General features: G+C 46.1%; 1 protein-coding gene across 2 annotated transcripts in view; it reads left to right on the top strand.

Annotated features, from left to right (window-relative positions):
* Positions 1 to 19091, top strand: part of PPP4R4 (protein phosphatase 4 regulatory subunit 4) — a 142000-nt gene that overhangs the window by 44467 nt on the left and 78442 nt on the right. For both annotated transcript variants that reach the window (XM_060261119.1, XM_060261120.1), the window contains exon 3: positions 18771 to 18873. In XM_060261119.1, the coding sequence (XP_060117102.1) occupies positions 18771 to 18873 (103 nt within the window). The remainder of the gene's footprint in view (positions 1 to 18770; positions 18874 to 19091) is intronic.

The following is a 19091-nucleotide window of genomic DNA, read 5'->3' as shown; positions in this document are numbered from 1 at the left end:
AGCAAGACCCAATGAAGGTATCTGTTTGTTAAATCTACAGGCAGTTCTTTTTAACTGCCCAGTGTATCATTCTGTTTAGATTTCAGATTTTTTTTGCAAACATGAAACATTTTTGTCAAAAGATCTGTCTTGTCCATCCATCTCTCCAATTCCTAGATTTAAGTATCTTCACATGGGGCTATACTTCACTGTTAGAATATACAAGTGGAGACAAAAAAACAACAACTTGTGGGAGTGGCCATCTCATTCCCTCTATCTTTGCTTTCCCCCCTCTCCCTTCACTTCACTCAGTCTCTCCCCCTCTCCCACACCTTCTCTTACTTCCCATCTCTCATTCCCTTATGCCTACTGTCTCTCCCTCTTTCTGCCTCCTCTACCCTATCACTCTTTTTTTCCTACCTCAACTTCCTTTCCAACTCTTCCAAACACCTGCATTTCAGCTCTGCTCCCAGCAACATTACTGTTGACTCTCCTAGTCACCTGCCTGCCTTGCAGCTTCCTTGCCTCCTCAACAGCACCCCCAATTCTCACAGCTGCATGTCTGGCAGCTTCCCCGCCCCCCCCAGCAATGGTCGCAAAGACTTTCCTGGACACCTGCCTGCTTGGCAACTCCCCCTCCCCATTGCAACAGCACTGCTAACTTTCCCACCTGCCTGGCAGCTCTCCACCCACGATAATGGGGGCAGTGACTCGCCTGGCCACCTATCGGCTTCCCCCACAACAAACAGCAGCAGCAACACTGCCAGCTGCCTGCCCAGCAGCCCCCCCACCCAGCAACAGCAGCAGTAACTCTCCTGACTACCCATCCAGTAACTCCTCACTCCGCACCAAAGATATTGGATAATTTCCTGCCCCCCTGCCCACCTAGCAGTTTCCCCACACACATACCAATGGCTATGGCAGCAACTCTCCAGACTGTCCACCCAGCAGTTTCTCTACCTCCCCTTTGAACAGTGATGGCAACTCTTCCAGCAGCTTCTAGCCCACCGTGGCTCCGGTGATCTTACCTGCCTGGCTGCAGCTTTGCTGCCTCAGTGGAGACACAGACAAACCTTGTGTGTGGGGGAACACTTTAACCTCCTCCCCCATGTGTTGTTTTTACATTTTTTTTGCAAACCTGGGGGGCAAGTTAGTATGTTTACAGTTGGTGTGGCCCTAATCCACAGATTTAGATATCCACAGATTGGGCCATATTTGTCTATTAGTATATATTAGAAAGATGCGGAAAATGTCGTAATCATCTTATGCTCCTGATTAGTATTTTACAGATTCAGAAGTACATAAGAGTAGCCGTGCTGGATCAGATCTGTGACCCATCTAGTCCAGTATCCTGTTTCCAATAGTGGCCAGTTAAATCCCACAGAAGTTAAGTCTATGAACAGGGCTGGCAGACAACAGCCTGTACCTGCTGACTGCTTCCCTGTATCTGACCATTAGAGGCATTCTGCCTCTGAGCTATCAGTTAATAGCCACTGGTAGACAACCTCAATAAATCTGTCCCAGCCTTGTTAAATCTATCTCAGCCAGTACAGTCAGCACATCATCTCAAGTCAGTGTGTGAAGTAGTACTTCGTTTCATAGGTCTTATGCCAGTCATCTTCTTTTTATTCGTTTAAAAACTTTTTATCAGATAAAAAGCTTTTCTCTATACCATATCAGTTTTCTCTATACCATACATAACTTTTTGGACCTCTATTATGTCACCACTTGGTCTTCTTTTTCTAAACTGGGAGAACCGGGTTTTATCTGGGAGAACCGGGTTTGATTCCCCACTCCTCCACTTGCAGCTGCTGGAATGGCCTTGGGTCAGCCATAGCTCTGGCCGAGGTTGTCCCTGAAAGGGCAGCTACTGTGAGAGCCCTCTCCAGCCCCACCCACCTCACAGGGTGTCTGTTGTGGGGGAGGAAGGTAAAGGAGATTGTGATCCGCTCTGAGACTCTTTGGAGTGGAGAGCGGGATATAAATCCAATATCATCATAAACTGAAAGCATCATAGGGGACGCCTGAATCCATGATTGTGTTGATTGTCCTTTATCCAGCTTGCTGGGGGTAAAGCGTAGATGACTGGGGAAGGCAATGGTAAATCATCCCGTCACAAAAGTCTGCCAAGCAAACATTGTGATGTGATGTCAACCCATGACTCGGTATTTGCACAGGGAACTACCTTTACCTTTTCTTCACTTTATGTACAGCTAAAGACACTGACTCTGTCTTGGCTTTATAGAATAATGTAATTATATTCTTGGAGCCTTTTTGGTTAGGAACATAAGAATCTCAAATGAAAGGTGACAAAATCGCAATACGTACCCTTTCTTACACGCCCAGGGAAATGCTGTTCGACACATTGGGGTCAGGCAGCAATTTTTCCCCAGGCCAGTTTAGCCAGGGATTCTGGAGGGGTTTTTGTGTGTGTGTGTCATCTTCTGGGTGTGGAGCTGGTGTCACTAGATGTGTGTGTGTGTTTGTTTGGAGGTATTTGGGAGTTTCCTGCATTGTGCAGGGGATTGAACTAGATGCCCCTGGGGGCCCTTCCAATGGCATGATTTTATGATTGTGAATGTTTAAGCAATAATGATAAAAAAGGAATGCTGGTGGTTTTCTCCTCAGTGGTTTTCCTGATGATTCCTAGAATAGAATTATTTATTTAAATATTTATACTCCACATTTCCACCCAGCAGGGCCCCAAAGTGGCCTCCAACATCAATGTGTCCTCTATTTTATCCTTACAGCAATTACCCTGTGAGGTAAGTCAGGCTGAGAGGGAGTGGCTAGCCCAACATCACCCAGCTAGCTTCCATATCATACTGGCGATTTGAACCTAGGTTTCCCAGATTCTAGTCTGACACTCTAACCTCTACACACCATGCTGAATCTTGGTCTTTAAAAAAAAAGTAAAAAATCCTCTGCCCACTGAGTTGATATTCTCAACAAGTTATTCACTACAACCCATGGCTGTAGTGATGGAGCCCGATTTAAGCACCAAGGTGGCGGCTGGTGGAAAGCAAATGGGATGACTCTGTTAGCATAAAAGACTGATTTGTAAATCCCCTTTGGTTGATTTGCCGCCTTTCCTGGCTGTATGGTTCATCTGTAGTTAAATCGCTTACCTAGAACCATTGGAATGGGAAGAACTGAGGGATTCTAATGTTTAACAAGATGCTTGTTGACCCTGTTAAACAATTCTGTAGACTTCCTTTTACAGAAGCCATGCTAATTCCTCTTCAGCAGGGCTTGTTGTTCTGTATGTTTAACAACCCTGTCTTTAATAACACTTTCTACCAGTTTACCTAAAATAAAAAATTAAGCTGTAGTTTTCAGGACACCCCCCCCCTCCCGCCTTAGGATTCTTGTTCAAAAATCAGTGTGACTGGCTATTTTCCAGTCTTCTGGCAGGGAGGATGATAGTAATGAAAAAGTACATATTTTAATTAGAAGATCAGTAATATGATCTTTCAATTCTTCAAGAACTTTCAGTTCTTTGTCCAGACCTGGTGATTTGTTAATTTTTAATCTGTCAATTAGTCTTAGAACGTCCATTTTGGATACCTCTATTTGACTCAGTTCTTCATACATCTTTCTCCAAAAATTCATGTCAGGACAACTATCTGCTCAACATCTTCCATGGTGAAGACAGATACAAAGAATTCATTCAGTTTATCTGCAGTCCCCCATCCTCCTTCAGTAATCCTCTCACACCTTTACCATGAAATATTGCAACAGTTTTTCTTGCTGCTTTCCTGTTAACGAATAGAGTTGCCAGGTATCTCCTAGCAACTGGCGGGGGATGGAGGGGATTTACCAGGAAAAAAGAGGAAGACCCAGGTTGTGTTGCTGGCATCACACAGGAAGTGACATTATTATGCTGTGATGTCACTGCAAAAGTCTGGTATTTGGGCAAACATTTCTATGGTACAAATGGCTTCTACCATACTACCATCTATCAGTTTTTACCTGAATACCAGAATGTTTCCCCAAACATCAGTGGTGTGATGATGTCATTTTCTGTATGATGCCTGTGCAGTGTAGTGGTTAAGAGCGGTGGACTCTAATCTGTAGAACTGAGTTTGATTTCCAGCTCCTCCATATGCAGCAGCTGAGTGACCTTTGCGTCAGTTACAGTTCTCTCAGAGCTGTTCTCTCAAGAGCAGTTCTCTCAGAGCTCTCTCAGCCTCACCTACTTCACAGGGTGTCTGTTATGAGGGGAAGGAAGGGAAGGAGATTGTAAGCCACTCTGAGTGAAAGGCGAGGTATAAATCCAACTCTTCTTCTTCCTCCTGGTGGTCAATCCCCTTGTTGGTCAGCTGTTCAGCAACGGAGGGGGGCAGAGGCTGGTGACAGGGATGTCTCCTCCACCAGTGAACTGTGTTCAGACAACGGTAGAACATTTCAATTGACTATAAATACTGGGGTTCGGAAATGTTTTCCGGTACTTAGTGTTGTTAATAAAGGGAAGTGTTTCTCAGTGACACCGAACTTGCTTTGTATCCTGAAGGAATAATTGTCTTGTGTTTATTTTGGTTTGTCTTTCAGTGTTAAATCTATCAGAGCCTGACCATAAAGTGATAAATAATTTCAATTCTGAATGGTTATATAGAGGATCACCAATTCTGCTATTTAAGTAGCAGTAAAAGAAAAATTTTCCACAGTTGGAAAATTACTGTTTGTGTAGGTGCTGAAAAGCCTCAGCTTCACATTCTGAATTGGCAGCAAGCCAGGTTCTTGGAGCGGCCTTTTTTTTGTTTTTTGTTTTAAAAAGGAAAGCCCACCCTTTTCTTTGGAATTGCAGTTCTTCATATTGTTATATCACTTTCTGCTTTAGCAAGCAGCTTACACAAGTTCCTTCACCCTTGGGCCATAATGAATGAACCCCCCCCCCCCTTCTTCCAAGTTATTGGATAAGTATTTGGAATATCCTTAGCATTTATACAGCACTACAGTGTGACATACTAGGGCATGTTTCAGAGGGTAGCTGATATTGTTTACCTGGATTTCAGTAAAGCTTTTGACAGAGTTTCCCATTATGTTCTGATGGGTAAACTAGAGGATTGTGGACTGGACTTTAGGATAGTTAGGTGGATAAAGAACTGCTTGGAGAACTGCACTCAAAGAGTAGTTGTCAGTGGTATTTCATCTGATTTGGGAGAAGTGTGCCATAGGACTCGGTTCTGGGCCCAGTAGTTTTCAATATTTTTATAAATGATCTGGATGGGGGGGGATGGGGGGGCTACTAATTAAATGTGCAGGTTACTCCAAATTAAGAGGAACAGTGAACGAATATGCCAGAAGATGGAGAGACCTGAACACATTGGAAAAATGGGTAGATGTGAACAAGATGCAATTTAACAAGGATAAATGCCAAGTTCTACATCTGGGTAACAAAAATAAGGAACATGGATGGGGGGATACATTTCTGGGTAGCAGTGTGTGCAAACAAGATCTTGGGGTTGTTGGAGCAAGAATCTACATAAACCCAGTCTGACAGCTACAGTATGACAGCTGGTGATCTAGCTGCCAGGCTAGGTCACAGTGACCTGATCAGCAGACCGGCTTGAGCCGGCAGAAGCCAAGTGATGCAATCTGCTGAGTCAGCACGGCCAGGATTGGCTGCTTGGACTATATATGATCTGTGTGTGCATCACACAGGTCTCTCCCTGTGAGATGGTGGTTAGGCGAAGCACTTTGTCCGTGGAGGTGATATTGTATAGACTGCACAAGAGAGCACTTGTCGTGTATATATGTTAATACACCTTTTGGCACTAGTTGCACGTGTCTGCCTGATTTTCTTTCCTGAAGCCCTGTGTCGGGCAAGTCATCTCCCTCACTCTGCTACTCCCGCTCCGACAGGGTTATGGGCCCAGCACGCTTCCGCTGCGCGGAGGAGAGAGTTGAGAGTTGAGCTGACTGTGAGTTTGGAAAGAGCCGGAGGCGAGGAACGCCGGTGAAGGACACAGAAGCACCACCGTTCTCTGTTTGAGAGCCAGAGGGACGTCGGCAGCCAGCCGTGAGGAGGAGTCGGCACGATGGCTCAGCAACAGCTTGGAGTAGCCGTTGAGAAGCTCACCTCAGCCAACTACGCGGTGTGGAGCCTGAGAATGCAACACTACCTCAAGCGTGAAGGGCAATGGCTGTTCGTGAGTAACCCCCCTGCTGACTTATCTCCTGCCGAGACTGTGTTATCGGATAAGGCACTGGCCAACATAGTGCTGTCTATAGGAGATGACCAGCTGGTTTATGTGCGAGGGCAGGACACTCCCAAGGCTGCCTGGGACGCGTTGAGTGCGGTGCATGTTAGCACCACTGCTGGTTCCCTCATGGCCTTGACAAGGAGGATGTTCCGCACCGTTATGCCGGCTGGAGGGTGTGTGAAAGATCACATCAAACGGCTAACGGACTGTTTCGTTGAGCTGGAGGCAAGAGGCAAGACTGTAGCTCCAGACGACAGAGTGTACATTTTGCTGTCGTCGTTGCCACCTGAGTACACTCCCCTGATAACTTCTCTGGAGACGGTGGACGTAGCGACCCTGACCATGGAATACGTCTGTGCCCACCTGCTTGACTTCCAAGAGAGAATTGCGGCCGTGAGCTGTCCGGGGGTGTCGGCCGGGCAGCGTGCTGTTATCGGTGTGTCCGGGAAGACAGCCAAGAATGAGCCAGCTTTTGCTGCTGGCAGGCGTCCGAAGGTGGAGGAAGTGGAGCCGACTGCGTTTGCAGACCGTCGCTGCTATGGATGCGGGTCGTCGCAGCACCTGCTCCGAGCTTGCCCTGAGAGGGAGAAGAGGCGGGGGCGTGTGCGGCGAGAGCGGAGGACCGCCAGCCCGTGTGAGGAAGCAACCCGGCTGGTCACGTCTGCAGTAGAGAGCACAGGGTCTGCTTGGATTTTAGACTCCGGGGCAACGAGCCATCTCTGCTGCGAGAAGGAGTTGTTGAAAAACATTGACAGTCCTGAGCATAAGCATGTGAGATTGGCTGATGGGACCACTGCCAATTCTGTTTGCTCAGGCAATGTGGAATTTCCTGCACTGAAATGTATGTTGCAAAATGTGTTGTATGTACCCTCACTGCAGTCTAACCTGTTGAGTGTTAGCACACTGTTTGACCAGGGATACCAGGTGAGATTTGAGAAAACCTGCTGCAAAATCCTGGGAGGTGGGGGAAAGTTGCTTGTGACAGGAAAGAGGGAAGGTAAACTGTATGTGGTCCAGAGTGATTGTGCCCAGGTGGCTCAGGTGTCGAATGAGCCTGTGCACAATAATTGTATACATTTGCTCCATAGGAGACTTGGGCACTGCGGATTTAGGGCGTTAAAGAAAACCCTGGAGCTTGTGCCTAGTTTGAAAGTAAATCCTTGCAAATGTTACTTGGATTGCCAGGTCTGCAAGAAGACCAAAAGCAAGGCGTGTGCTGTTGCTAAAGAAAGCTCAAGGGAAAGCACACGAGCCCTGGAACTAGTCCATTTAGACGTTATTGGCCCATTGCCAAAGAGTCTGTCGGGGAGGAGATACTGCTTGGTGGCCACCGACGACCACACGAGGTACGCGTGGGTTTTCACCATGGTGCATAAGTCTGAGGTGTATAAGACATTCACCAAGTGGGTCAAAGCAGTGGAGAGACAATTAGGGGTTAATCTCCTAGCTGTACAAACCGACAGAGGGGGGGAATTTTTATCTAACCAGATGAAACGTTGGCTGGAAAACAAGGGCATTGCCCACCGTCTGACGAACCCAGCAACGCCCCAAGAACATGGGCTATCCGAGCGAACAGGCGCCGTGTTACAAACACTAATGCACAGCATGCTCGAGGATGCAAAGCTGCCAATTCGTTATTGGGCGGAAGCGATGCATTGCTCGGCATACGTACATAATAGGGTTTGGTGTAAGCCTGTAAATGATTTGCCTTATAAGCGGCTATATAACCACTGCCCAGATTTGAGCTTTCTGAGGGTATTTGGAACCCAAGCCTGGGTGAATATTCCTCTGAAACATAGAAGGAAAGGAGGTGACCGGGCAGTGAGCCTAACCTTTCTGGGCTACCAGCCAGAAACCAAATCATATCGCTTTTGTGATAAGCGGGCGAAGCTAACCTTTAGTAGGTCCGCTGGATTTAGTGAGTCCAGCTGGGCAAGATTGCACTCTACGGAAAGAGACCTGGGAATGCTGCCAAGTACTGATAAGAATGTTGGAGCGCAGCCCAGAAGCCCAGCCCAGGAGGTGGCACCCAGTGGGGCTGGAGAAGGTGAGCCGAATCCTGGCACAGGGCCACGGGTGTCGGCTAGAGCCACAAAAGGCATCCCTCCTGCTAGATACGGGTTCCCAAGTGCAAACCAAGTCAGCACCCCTGAACCTGAAACATACGAGGAGGTGCTGAAGCTAGATAGTAAAGAAAGGCTAGCATGGTTTGCCGCAATGCAGAAGGAATATGATTCCTTGCTGAAAAACAGAGTGTTTACTGAGGTGCTAAGGCCGGGCAACCGGAACATTATCTCCTGTAGGTGGACCTACCGGTTAAAGAAAGACGCAAATGGAGCCGTGCAACGAAAGGCCAGGTTAGTGGCCAGAGGGTTCAGCCAAAGGAAGGGATTGGATTATCAGCAAGTGTTTGCCCCCACTTTAAAAGCTGAAACCCTCAGGGCAGCATTGTGTAAGGCTGGAAGTACGGGGCAACAAGCCCATCACTTTGACTTCGAGACAGCCTATTTGAACTCCCCCTTAGACCAGGAGCTGTTTATGGAACAAATCCCCGGTTTTGATGGTGGGAGTGGTGTGTTAAAACTGAACAAAGCCTTGTATGGTTTGAAACAAGCCGGACACGCATGGTACAAGTGTTTGAAGTCAGCATTAATGAAAGTAGGATTCAACCAGCATCTGGCAGACCCTTGCATGTTTAGCAGGGTGGTGGGAGAGTCCAGAATGATAGTCCTCATCTTTGTGGACGATCTGATTGTCTTAGTGGACTCCAACCAACAATTAGCATGGTTTCAAGAAACAGCCAGTAAGCTGTTCACTATCAAGCACCTGGGGCCAGTGAGCTACTACCTAGGGGTGGAAATAGCGAGGAGGGCCGATGGTTGTTTTGAACTGTCCCAGAGCAACAAAGTGAGAGCGCTGCTAGCTCAGTATGGTATGAACGAAGCTAGCAGTGTGCAAACACCCATGACCACAGGTTATAGCAAGGAACCTGAAGGTGAGATATTCAAGAATGTACCATTATACCAGTCCCTGATCGGGTCCTTATTGCACCTAGCGTGCTGGACCAGGCCAGATATCAGCTATGCGGTACATATATTGTGCCAGAAAAATGCTGAACCCCACCACAAAGATTGGGTGGCGGCTAAAAGAGTACTACGTTACCTCAGCGGCACAATAGAACGTAAGCTATCCCTCAGAGTAGGAGAAAAACCTGAACTACGCGCCTATGCTGACGCAAGCTGGGGGGACCGGCCCAAGGCAAAATCAACCACAGGAATTGGAATATTTCTGGGAGATGCCCTAGTAGTATGGAAAGCCACCAAGCAGACCCTGGTGGCATGTAGCACGTGTGAGGCAGAGTACGGTGCCATAAACGAATGTGTACTTAACCTAGAGTGGGCAGTACAACTGATGAGGGACTTTAGCATACCTGTAAATTTGCCAGTTTCAGTATATACTGACAACTCAGCAGCCAAAGAACTGACGGAGAACCAAGCTGCTCGAGGGAAAAGCAAGCATATACTTATCAGGTACCAAAATGTGAAGGAAGCAGCGGCTAAAAACCTCATAAAAATAATAAAGTGTACATCGGATGAGAATGCCGCTGATATATTCACGAAATGTTTAACTGCAAGTGAACATGAAAACTGTGTAAAGTGTTTGGGTATACTGGGTTTAAATAGATTAGGAGGTGTGTTGGAGCAAGAATCTACATAAACCCAGTCTGACAGCTACAGTATGACAGCTGGTGATCTAGCTGCCAGGCTAGGTCACAGTGACCTGATCAGCAGACCGGCTTGAGCCGGCAGAAGCCAAGTGATGCAATCTGCTGAGTCAGCACGGCCAGGATTGGCTGCTTGGACTATATATGATCTGTGTGTGCATCACACAGGTCTCTCCCTGTGAGATGGTGGTTAGGCGAAGCACTTTGTCCGTGGAGGTGATATTGTATAGACTGCACAAGAGAGCACTTGTCGTGTATATATGTTAATACACCTTTTGGCACTAGTTGCACGTGTCTGCCTGATTTTCTTTCCTGAAGCCCTGTGTCGGGCAAGTCATCTCCCTCACTCTGCTACTCCCGCTCCGACAGGGGTATAGGTGGACCTTAAGTTAAATATGAGCAACCAGTGTGATGCAGCGACAAAAAAGGCTAATGTGAATCTATTGAGGAAGACTCAGCATGGGTTCTGTAAGGGAAGATCTTGCCTCACTAGCCTGTTACATTTCTTTGAGGGGGTGAACAAACATGTGGACAAAGAAGACCCGATAGATGTAGTTTACCTTGACTTCCAGAAAGCTTTTGATAAAGTTCCTCATCAAAGACTCCCTAGTAAGCTCAAGAGTCATGGAGTAAAAGGACAAGTCCTCTTGTGGATCAAAAACTGGCTAATTAATAGGAAGCAGAGAGTGAGTATAAATGGGCAGTCTTCGCAGTGGAGGACGGCAAGCGGTGGGGTGCCACAGGGCTCAGTACTGGGTCCCATGCTCTTTAATTTGTTCATAAATGATTTGGAGTTGGGAGTAAGCAGTGAAGTGGCCAAGTTTGCAGATGACACTAAATTGTTCAGGGTGGTGAGAACCAGAGAGGATTGTGAGGCGCTCCAAAGGGATCTGTTGAGGCTGGGTGAGCGGGTGTCAACGTGGCAGATGAAGTTCAATGTGGCCAAGTGCAAAGTAATGTACATTGGGGCCAAAAATCCCAGGTACAAATACAAGTTGATGGGGTGTGAACTGGCAGAGACTGACCAAGAGAGAGATCTTGGGGTCGTGGTGGATAACTCACTGAAAATGTCAAGACAGTGTGCGTTTGCAATAAAAAAGACCAATGCCATGCTGGGAATTATTAGGAAGGGAATTGAAAACAAATCAGCCAGTATCATAATGCCCCTGTATAAATCGATGGTGCGGTCTCATTTGGTATACTGTGTACAATTCTGGTCACCACACCTCAAAAAGGATATTATAGCATTGGAAAAAGTCCAGAAAAGGGCAACTAGAATGATTAAAGGGTTGGAACACTTTCCCTATGAAGAAAGGGGAGGGACAGTGGCTCAGTGGTAGAGCATCTGCTTGGGAAGCAGAAGATCCCAGGTTCAATCCCTGGCATCTCCAAAAAAAGGTCCAGGCAAATAGGTGTGAAAAATCTCAGCTTGAGGCCCTGGAGAGCCGCTGCCAGTCTGAGAAGACAATACTGAGTTTGATGGACCAAGGGTCTGATTCAGTATAAGGCAGCTTCATATGTTCAAAAGGATGAAACGCTTGGGGCTCTTTAGCTTGGAGAAACGTCGACTGCGGGGTGACATGATAGAGGTTTACAAGATTATGAATGGGATGGAGAAAGTAGAGAAAGAAGTACTTTTCTCCCTTTCTCACAATACAAGAACTCATGGGCATTCGATGAAATTGCTGAGCAGTCGGGTTAAAACGGATAAAAGGAAGTACTTCTTCACCCAAAGGGTGATTAACATGTGGAATTCACTGCTACAGGAGGTGGCGGCGGCTACAAGCATAGCCAGCTTCAAGAGGGGGTTAGATAAAAATATGGAGCAGAGGTCCATCAGTGGCTATTAGCCACAGTGTGTATATATATGTGTGTGTGTGTGTATATATATGTATATATATAATTTTTTTGGTCACTGTGTGGCACAGAGTGTTGGACTGGATGGGCCACTGGCCTGATCCAACATGGCTTCTGTTATGTTCTTATGATATTGGAGTGTATCAACAGAGTCATAACATCCAAACTGTAAGATGTTATAGTCCCATTGTACACTGCATTGGTCAGCCCACACCTGGAGTATTGTGTGCAGTACTGGAGGCCTCACTTCAAAAAAGACATGGAGAGAATGGAGTAGGTGCAGAGCTGAGTGATGAGGATGACCAGGGGCCTGGAGACCAAGCCCTATGAAGAAAGAGCATCTAAATTCAAGTCCAGCAGCACCTTAGAGACCACAAGGTTTTTGTCTTGTCTCTGATGAACTTTGACTCTCAAAAGTTTATTTCCTGGTAATCTTGTTGATCTCTAGGGTGCTACTGGACTTGAATCTAGCTATACTAGGGTATGGTTGAGCACATGTATTGTAAATGAATATGTGTATTGTATAGAATTAATATATTTCTGTTAAGACACATGCTGGAAGCAATTCAATACTGATAATTTGAGGGACATACCTTGTCCCTCTAGCATTTCCTTCTGGTCTTTCTGGCAAATTTGCATATATGTGAATGTGTATAGAGGCATATAAACACATCCATCTAGTTCAGGGGTGGCCAAGCAGTGGCTTGGGAGCCACATGTGGCTCTTTCACACATATTGTGTGGCTCTCAAAGCCCCCACCACCCCATTGGTGAGCTTGGAGAAGGCATTTAAAATTAAAGTTGCCTTCTTTCTACTTCTCTCACCTCCCCTCACCTATTTTCCTTCCTCCCCCCCCCCATGTCTTGCGATTCTCAAACTTCAGGTGTGTATTCTATGTGGCTGTTACGGTAAGCAAGATTGACCACCCCTGATCTAGATTGACAAAGAGATCAATTCCCCACTAACTTTGTTCTGGTCTCATGCTCCTGTTTCCATGGGACTTCCGTCTGATTTCGCACAAGCTGCCCCAGGGCTGCAACTCTCTCTACTTCTTTCACGTGGCAAAAATTGGTTTCTGCTTGCCATGCAAAAGAGGTGGAGTGAGTTGCAGTCCCAGGGCAGCTTGTGCGAAATCGGACAGAAACTCTGCAGAGAAGAGGAGCATGAGACTGGGACAAGGCTAGTGGGGAATCAGACAAATTGTCTCCAGGTCTCGTAGAAAACTTTCTCTGGGTGCTACCTGAAATCTTTTTACCTGGAGATTGAATCTTCACCTTGTGCATGCTTGTGTTGTGGTAGGGGCAATTTTTTTCCATTTGGTTGCAGTCCCCTTCATCACATCCTGTTGTTGCTGCTGCTGTGGATCTACTGATGTTCTGAGATGTCTTTTGAGTCTACAGTGGAAAGAGTCAAACTGGCGAAACTCCCTTTTGCGAATTAACTCTGCTCACAGTTCTTTGGGATCCCATCCAGTATCCTGCAGGAATCTGTTTGAGTCAGGAAGCAGGCTGGCATTTTTAATGAGGCTACTTTAACTGAATCTTGATTTTTACTTCAAAGTGGGTAAATTTTTCTTATAGGGCTTTTTGCATGTTTTCTGGATTAAATGAACAATTGGAAAGGGATCTCTAGACATTTTCCTGTAGGAAGCACTTCTAAAACTGTTGACACGCAAATTATGATTTTGGTCATTGAGGAACATGAGACGTTTCTCTTGTCTGGTGTGCCAGTAGTGATGCTGAGTGTAGTTTGGAACGAGGAGGCATAAATTCCTGGAATCCTATTATTTAGTGCCTGTGATTTTAGTAGAAATGAACAGCATAATTTACCTCATGCCATCTTTGATATATAAATTTATTTGTTTGGGTTAAACAAAAATAAAACCCCTTCTTCTGAGGCCAAACGTTCCTCCTAATATGACAAGCAATGAGCAAGCATAAATGATTTAGCTGATAGTGAAAGCTATCATTTTAGGTCTGCAGGGCAGCCAGATTTATTTATTTCTCTATTATTTATTTAAGCATTTTTAGCTGGCTTTTCTCCCCAAAGAGCTCTAAAGTGGTTTTCCAAAAAAGGAAAGATATTCCAAATTACAAAAACAGATAGACAAAGCAAATGAAGAAAACAAACAAATACATCTGGGTTGGGCTGGGCTGGGCTGGATCTGCCAAACTGACTATCTTAGCTCCTGGGCTGCAACAAGCCAAGAGCCCTTTGGTTTTTGCCTGTGGCCCAGCCTGGCCTAAATACCTGCAAGAGGAGGAGGAGGGGGAAAAAAAGTCAGCCTAGATGGACATCAGCTGCCAGCAGCCCAGCATCATCTTCTCTTCCCTCTTCAGTGTTATAGCATGCTTCAAATGTAACATCAAGCCATAATTAGAATGATCCCATCTTTACCACTTCCGGCTCTTCTTTTTCCCTCTCAGTCAATTAGTGTCTTCTGTGCTATCACAAACCATATTTCACCATTACTTCCAGACTGGCACACGATGGTCTGTACTTGCCCTGCAAAGCAAGATAATTAACCACAGATTATCTGTGGTTTGCAGTCCCAATATAGAGAATAACTCTCTCCCTGTTTGTCCAGCTGGATGTAATGGTGAACTGAGGATTTGTATTAAAGCAGAAATCACTTATTGGCTTGAATCTAGCTGTGCACAAGTAGAAACATAAACAGACATGCAGTTCCTGTTGTTAGGGTTGCCAAGTCCAATTCAAGAAATATCTGGAAACTTTGGGGGTGGAGCCAGGAGACGTTGGGGGTGGAGCCAGGAGAAATGGGGGTGGAGGCAGGAGCAAGGCTGTGACAAGTATAATTGAACTCCAAAGGGAATTCTGGCCATCTCATTTAAAGGGACTGCACACCTTTTAAACGCCTTCCCTCCACTGGAAATAACAAAGGATAGGGGCACTTTTTTGGAGGGCTCAAAGAATTGGACCCCCTGGTCCAATCCTTTTGAAACTTGGAGGGTGTTTTGGGGAAAGGCACTAGATGCTATGCTGAAGAATTGATGCCTCTACCTCAAAACACAGCCCCCCCCCCCAGAGCCCCAGATACCCATGGATCAATTCTCCATTATACCCTATGGGATTTGTTCTCCATAGGGAATAATGGAGTGCCCAGGAGACATTTCCCTCCCCCCCACTTTCTGAGGACCTTGAAGCAGGGGGAGGACCTCCAAACTGGGGGATCCCCTGCCCCCACCATTGGATTGACAACCCTACCTGTTTTGCAACACCTAGTTCAAGGGTCTCCAGTGTGGAGCCCATGGGCACCATTGTGCCAGCTGACACCTTTCTTGGCACTCACCAAGTGTTTTCCAAAAGTAGGTGAGGCCAAATGGAGCTCCTGCCCAACAGGGCTTCTGATTGGGTGCTGGAGAATTGATTGGCTGTATAAATTAAAATAACATTGTTTCAGTGGCACCTGCCCTTACAGTGTTGGTTTTATTCTCTTCCATTTTTCTCTGTGTATTTTTAAAAATCACTCCTCTTGTCCCCTGCACGTGGGCTTGTGTGGCTTCACCTCCTATGGTGGTTATGTTGTGATTGGCTCCACTTTCCATTATTGTCATGTTGTGGTTGTGCCCATCACCCTGTGTTAGAATTCTTGTGTTTTTGCTTGCACAAGAGCCTGAGTGCAAATATAAAGTCTGTGCAGCAACCAACCCATTGACTCCAGTTGTGAGGCAGAAGAGCTCATTTGTTTAGCATAAGTCATGACATTAGCATGTGGCGTTTCATTTCAGTCATACCATATGAAAGGCCTAAATCCTTTTATAGTTTAAAAGAGAGGAAACACAGGAAAAAAAGACCTGTTGGGGGCATAGACTGCTTAGTTCTCTACTTCCTGGCATTTTCTTGGCACATGCAAAAACAAGAGGGGGCAGAGATTTCACAGCAAAGAGCTTATTCTGCCCACACTGGTCTTGTACTATCAGCTTGAAGCAAGTGAGCTAAAAATGGGCTAATGTGTCTTCATCCCGTCCTAATTTGATTGCTCTTTGGAAAAGTATCAATATCAAGGAAAAGGTATAGAAAGAGCTTTTCAGTTCTAAATAGCAACAATAAATTTTTCAGGTTTAATGATGGCATTTGACAGTACATTCTGTGCCCTTTATAAAAAAAGCAGTGTATGAATTCAAATCATGTGCTTTTCTGACACTGGAGATAAATGGGAAAGGTGGCTTGTGAGCACCCATGATGGTCTGACTACCGCTGGAAATGGAACACTGGCCTAAAGGGGGTCTGATAGGGCAAGGCATTTTTAATGAGATTGGTGAAAGACTCACCTTTACATAATAATCGCATGTAAAGAGGGCAGATGCTTCTAATCTATATTCCATTAGCCATATGTGGCCATGATCTGCAGATAGCTAAATCCAGAGCTTTTCGTTTTTGAGCAGGAACGCACAGGAGCACAGTTCTGGTTGCCTTGGTTTCAGGGGGTGTGGCCTAATATGCAAATGAGCTCCTGCTGGGCTTTTTCTACAGAAAAGCCCAATATGAAACAATGGTGATGTCAGGGGCTTGATAGGCAAAATATGGCTTGATAGGCAAAATATTCCTGCTGGGCTTTTTCCACAAAAAAAGCCCTGGCTAAATCCATGGATAGGAACTGCTTGGAGATCAATGCGATTTTTCTGCACACGTGGGGAACTCCCCAGGTGTGCAGCAAGCCCTTGGCCTGGATTTCAAAGGTTGGGGGGCATAAATAATAGTCAGGGACACTTAGCGGCCCCGTTCACCATGCTGCCACTGCTGCCCCCCTGCCACTGAGACTCAGGGCATGCAACTCAGAGCACCTGTTCTTCCCTTTCCTCCTTTAAATCATGCTGGAGGTCGATAGCTGCTCCTTCTGCCCCTCCTGTGTGATTTAAACAGCCCTTCCCCCCCTGCTGCCGCCTCGTGAGGGGCCACAGGGGAGCAAGCTGAGAGGGGTGGCCACCCCCTCCCTCCCACACAGCAGCAGGTGGGGAGAGGGAAGGTCGGGGGCCCTGAGTAGGGGTACCCCAACAGGAAGTCAGGGGCAGAGCCCTCACAGCCTACAGGCCTGGTGGCTACAGGCTTGGTGTGCAGAAAAATCTGAAATGTTTAAATTTCCCTCAAGTAAAAAATTAAAAAAAAATTAAAAGCAGCACCAGCTTCTGCTTTGCTTTTCTACTTTGCTTCTGTGGTGGTGGTGGTGGCGGCGGCAGCCAAACCCTAGATCATGGCCACAGTGACAGTTGGCGCTGGAAGCCGCTTGGGGCTCAGCCACCATAGTGGGCATCAGGAAGAAGAAGAAGATATTGGATTTATATCCCGCCCTCCACTCCGAAGAGTCTCAGAGCGGCTCACAATCTCCTTTACCTTCCTCCCCCACAACAAACACCCTGTGAGGTGGGTGGGGCTGGAGAAGGTCTCACAACAGCTGCCCTTTCAAGGACAACCTTTGCCAGAGCTATGGCTGACCCAAGGCCATGCTAGCAGGTGCAAGTGGAGGAGTGGGGAATCAAACCCGGTTCTCCCAGATAAGAGTCTACGCACTTAACCACTATACCAAACTGGCTCTGGAGTTGCTTGGGGCTCAGACCGGCTCCCAGATAATGCCTTGGTGAAGGGGGCAGGCTTGCTGGGGGTTCATTGTCCCCTCCTCATTCTCAGTGAGCTCAAAGGCAGCAGGTCTGGCAGCTCTAGGGGAGCCCAGGGGACTGCATTGGCCCAACAAGAAAGTGTGTAGGGTAGATGAGATCTCCTCCTACAAGTATTGCTGGCCTCTACTTGTTTTATTTTTTTTCCTAAGGTTTTTTTCCTAAGGTTCTAAGGTTTTTAGAAAGTGAGCAGCAAGTAGCTAGTTTACAGAGTCAGTACAAGAAAGTGTATCTTATTTGTGACATGGGGCTAAATGTGTTTTGACTGTGGAAAGAGCATTCTCTTCTGTAAAACTGTATATTATTAGAAATTACAATACTTAACTTGCCAGAGTACTAGTTGTAGCCTCTGCTTGGGGAAGGGATTGTAATTCTCACCTCCATCATTTACTTCACAAATGAAAATAAAGTGGGTTGAGTTCTGCAACCCAGTCATGCAAGGTTGCACATCTTCCCCACTTTCCGCTCCTCCCAGAAGTCTCTTCCAAACCTGGGAAAGTTGATTACCAGAGCTGTGTGGTTTGGCTGGAGTAACAGCTGTGTAGTTTGGTGGGGTGCCCTGAGGGAGTGAATTTTGTCCCTTTTCCATCAGCAGAATTGTGCTGACAGAAGAGGCAGAAGTTATTTTGCCTGACTGGACATGGGTCCTGCATAGGCTGCCAACCTTCAGGTGAGGCCTGGAGATCTCCTGGAATTACAACTGAATGCCAGATATATCAGTCCTCCTGTAGAAAATGTCTGTTTTACAGGGTGAACTTTGTGGCATTGTGCCCCAATGACATCCTTCCTGTCCTCAAACCTTGTCCTCCTCAGGCTTCACCCAGGATTTCCCAACCCAGAGTTGGCAGCTGTAGAATCAACTTTCTCAGGGTCAGAAATGGCTGCTGAGGGGAGAGGGAAATGGGGAATATCTGAAATGATTATCTCCTTCTGCTGATGAATCACTGGATCCATCCCACTATTTTTGTTGCTTGTCATATCCAAAAGACGGAATTGGTTGTAACAACAGTGTTGAATGAATCCCCCTTTGGAGCCTTGTGACGCTGGTTGAATGATTGATCCTGCGTTATGCTCAGCTTAGCGCTTTCCTGCCTCATCAATAAGTAAAGTTTTTAGCAATGTCTTACTTTTGAAAAAGAATGCATCCTTCACATTGGAAATAGAATGCTTACACTCTGTTTTGCTTTGCCTTTTCTAGTTAATTTAATCTAAATTTCTGTTTATGGGTGTGACAAATTGGTGCATTAAATTTATGGGTGCAATAAATTGAATCTTCCCTGTGTTGCAAATCTGAGCGGTAGCTGTTCATCTCTTTGTTGAAAGTGATCTGACTATAAAATGTTAAAACAACTGTGTTTTTTGTTTGGTAAGTTCTGGTCAGGATATCCAGGGAACAAGTGTGATTGCAAATCTTCCAGTCTTGATGCGACAGAATCCTGCGGAGACGCTTCGGAGAGTTCTGCCAAAAGTGAGAGTAAGTTTAGTATGATTTATTTTGAATTTTTTTGTCTTGATTAAATATAGAGTAGAGGTCATATCACATGTCATGGCAGTGACGGAGCTCCCAGTGGTCTTAATGGCTATGTATTTGTCTTTCAGTAATGAAGGTAACCAAAGAACAAAATGATATGCAAACTATATATATATTCAGAACACTGTGAATTACTCATATATGACAAGATTAGAGGTTGG

Source organism: Heteronotia binoei, chromosome 21 (assembly GCF_032191835.1).
Source record: "Heteronotia binoei isolate CCM8104 ecotype False Entrance Well chromosome 21, APGP_CSIRO_Hbin_v1, whole genome shotgun sequence".
NCBI classification, from domain to species: Eukaryota; Metazoa; Chordata; class Lepidosauria; order Squamata; family Gekkonidae; genus Heteronotia; species Heteronotia binoei.
This window is presented reverse-complemented; position numbering and strand designations above follow the sequence as displayed.